Source organism: Haematobia irritans, chromosome 4, assembly GCF_050003625.1.
Source record: "Haematobia irritans isolate KBUSLIRL chromosome 4, ASM5000362v1, whole genome shotgun sequence".
NCBI lineage: Eukaryota > Metazoa > Arthropoda > Insecta > Diptera > Muscidae > Haematobia > Haematobia irritans.
This window is the reverse complement of record NC_134400.1, coordinates 219,533,150-219,536,295: the sequence shown is the minus strand read 5'-3', so window position 1 is coordinate 219,536,295 and position 3,146 is coordinate 219,533,150. Positions and strand designations below refer to the sequence as shown.

General features: G+C 33.5%; 1 protein-coding gene and 1 long non-coding RNA gene across 3 annotated transcripts; both read left to right on the top strand.

Annotated features, from left to right (window-relative positions):
- The first annotated feature begins 447 nt into the window (after positions 1-447).
- LOC142235185 (uncharacterized) lies at positions 448-2,796 on the top strand. 2 transcript variants are annotated; one of them, XR_012721820.1, is made up of 3 exons: positions 621-768; positions 1,643-1,856; positions 1,912-2,796. It is a non-coding gene; the product is annotated as an uncharacterized LOC142235185 (long non-coding RNA). The 2 variants fall into 2 exon arrangements; XR_012721819.1 differs by lacking the exon at positions 1,912-2,796 and having other exon boundaries at positions 448-768; positions 1,643-1,853.
- LOC142235183 (uncharacterized) lies at positions 775-1,729 on the top strand. The gene has a single exon (XM_075306437.1). It carries the CDS (start codon positions 837-839, stop codon positions 1,449-1,451), a length of 615 nt encoding a protein of 204 aa, XP_075162552.1. The 5' UTR covers positions 775-836; the 3' UTR covers positions 1,452-1,729.
- Positions 2,797-3,146: the final 350 nt, after the last annotated feature.

Sequence of the window (3,146 nt, the reverse complement as noted above, 5' to 3'; positions counted from 1 at the left end):
TATGCACAAATATACTATTTTTTTTTTTTTTTTGTTGATGCTTTGGATCACATGTAAAATTCGAATGTAACAGACGTCATTAAACATAACTTTATACATAAAGTATTAAATAAACAAATGAATTATTGAGAAATGAAATGAGCATCTTTGAAATTTCTGTTGACATTAAATTTTGTTCAACTCTCTATAAATATACACAGGGCATCTTAAACTTCTTCTTAGATTTTGTTTCTTTTGTATACATTCCTACAAAAATTCAACCAATTGTTTTTCTTTGTGTATTTAAAATGACATATTTACGTATACACATCTCTGTTCAATTATCGAATAAAGAAGAAGCGCATTAATTCGAGTTCGAAGAAAAACGGGGATAAAGAGAAAATAGGAAAATAAAGTCCGCATAAATCGTAAAATGTAGGGCATTTTAATGCAAGAGTAATTACAGAAAACGTCCATGAATTTCTAAAACCAATGATTAAAAATATATTCCTTGGGTTCAGGTAGAGGCTATTTGTGAAAAAACCCTAAGAGATTAGTTGGAAAAAGGGATGACAAAGACTAGGAAATACGCACGTACCTGCAAACACTTTGGGGTGGAATACATTCGAAGTTGGACATTTGGCTATAAAAGGGCGAGTACAACTGAAAATTTCACAGTCGTTGGCAAACAGTCGTGTAGTGTTCATAGTCGTGAAGAATAGTTGAAAGTGTTCCCTTAATACAGAAAAATATTTATTCAATCGTTGCTAGCTGAAGATCCAGATAAAGGTGTGTTTTGTGACCCTCTAGAGAAATACCAGTACTCTGTAGATCTTTATTAAATTTGGAAAAACAAAATGGTAGCTCTATATAACGTTGAAGATGCTTATGGCCAAAATCCCAAAACATTGGGAGACTGGGTTAAAAATTTTCGTTTGAAAAGAATACAAATGAAACGCAAACTGCGCTCCTCTTCGGGTGGTGAACTTCGTGTTTGTGCCATTTTGTCAACAGCTTTAATGACGGCCGAATTAGAGCTACGACGAAAGCAACAAGAACGGTTTCAAAAATGGTTAGAATTCCAAACGAAAATCAATAAAAATAACGAACTTCAACCGGAGAGAAGTCGAAGTGATGACAATGAAACGAGATGTGGGCAAAACCAAGTCATACAAGAGGAGGAAATGGTTCTGGTGGCCAGTGGTGATGAAAGTGCAAACAGAAACTGCTGCAAACAAAGTGAAGAGATTACAAATTTATGGAAAGAAGAATTAAGTGAATTAGATAATTTTATGCGCAGTATTAGTAGTAGTGCTGATAACTCTACAACAACAAGAAATGAAATCAATAATACTAATGGATGTGGCCACCATCAAAGCCATTGTGATAAAATACTAGAACAAAGCAGATACCAGCCTCCCTTACCACCCCTTAACCATCATCATCATCAGTCAATAGAAGTTTCCAGTTAATGCCTATTTCTAAGTGCAAAGCAACATCTCTGTGAGGAGATTTCTAGAGACTTGAAATGTGATTTATGTAGTATATAAAAATATTAACTTACTGATAGTATATAATATTGTAATATCTCCTAACATTTATGTATTCTATCCACTGTTATTCCTGTAAAGAAGTTATATTACGCCAGTTTTTCCATTTACAGTCCGTTGGGACCTTTGTCTGAAGCTACAAAAACCCCTACAACCATGTGAAAAATAATGGAGATCTAGAAGAAGTTACCCAATCTGTGTATGGTGATACTTCTGAAAATGATGTGGCCTCTCCTGACCACCATTGCTGGACAGAGAACATGAGACAGGGTCTTCAGCTCAATAGATAGTCAACGACTGGGTGGAAAATTTAAACCAAAACAATCGGTTTGTAAATTCTTTTTCATTTTTTATTTACTCTCTAATATAGCCAATTTTAAAGAAAAGAAAAAAATCGAAATCTTGCGAAATTAACCAGAAACGATTACTCAGGGCCATAAAAAATGTTCAGTTTCTTTTGTTGGTGTGACGCCATTTTGAAGATACACAGAAATCGGTATGTATTCATAATCACGTACCAATACAATTTCACAGTAAAACGAAACGTTTTCGAAAACACGAATATACTACGTTGTACACAAAGAAACAAAGGAAAGAAAATAAAATGAAAAAGAAACACACACACACATAATCGTCGTATAACACATACCTGTGCTCTCTTCTTTGTTTCTTGACGCCTCTGTCGGAGAAATATGAGAGGTATTGGCCTTCAGTTTCGTATTGAACATTATTAGAGGTTTACACGACCGTACAGAGGTGATTTTATTGTAGTATAAATTTTTTCCATTAAAAAACTCCCTGCTTTAGAAACTATGTTTCTTATCCCCATTTATGCCTCACATAGAGAATATGTCTACATTTATTAAATGTAAATCGAGCCTCAGAAAAAATAGGCCAGGTACCAAAAATTACATTGCCATTGTCATAAGTGCATTATAACCGCCATGTGGCAATTAGTTATTATTTCTTTTTCTCTCCCCACGAGTGAGTAATCGTTTTTGTGTTATTTTCTTTGTCTACTGATTTTGTTTTAGTAGTGGTATATGATGTATAATAGTATATTATATACGTAGAAAAGAAAACAAAATGAAATAGCGTGATTCATATTGAATTGTTGTGCTTTATGTTAATGTAAAATTTCGCAAATGAATAAAAACTTAATCGTAAGACATTAGTTAATTTTTTTGTAAATATCTGAAAAGAAAAGTTCAAAGAATTTTGAAAAATAAAAGTATTCCATTTTAAATGATTATATGAACAAACAAAACTCGTGTATGTCTTTATTTCTCCTTCAAAGCAAATCCAGCCTAAATAATGATTTTATTTTACAGCTTTCGTAAAGCCTATGCTTGTTGGTTGTGTTGATTGACCTCATCCGTAAAAACAAACAAACAAAACACAATATAAAACGAACACTACTTTTCAATGATGAAGATGAAGAGGAACTTGCTCTAATTGCTGTAGAGAGCAAGAGAGATGACAAGAGACCAGAGTGAGTTTGTACCAGTACCATGCATCTTTTTTAGGACCATGCAACACCAGGGCACACCTACTTTTCTACTCGAGTATTTACAACAACCCCATCCCCATTTTGCTTATATCTATCAACTCATCCAA

What these genes read in the sequence shown, in the direction of transcription:
- LOC142235183 (XM_075306437.1), top strand. Translation starts at nt 837, where the DNA reads ATGGTAGCTCTATATAACGTTGAAGATGCTTATGGCCAAAATCCCAAA.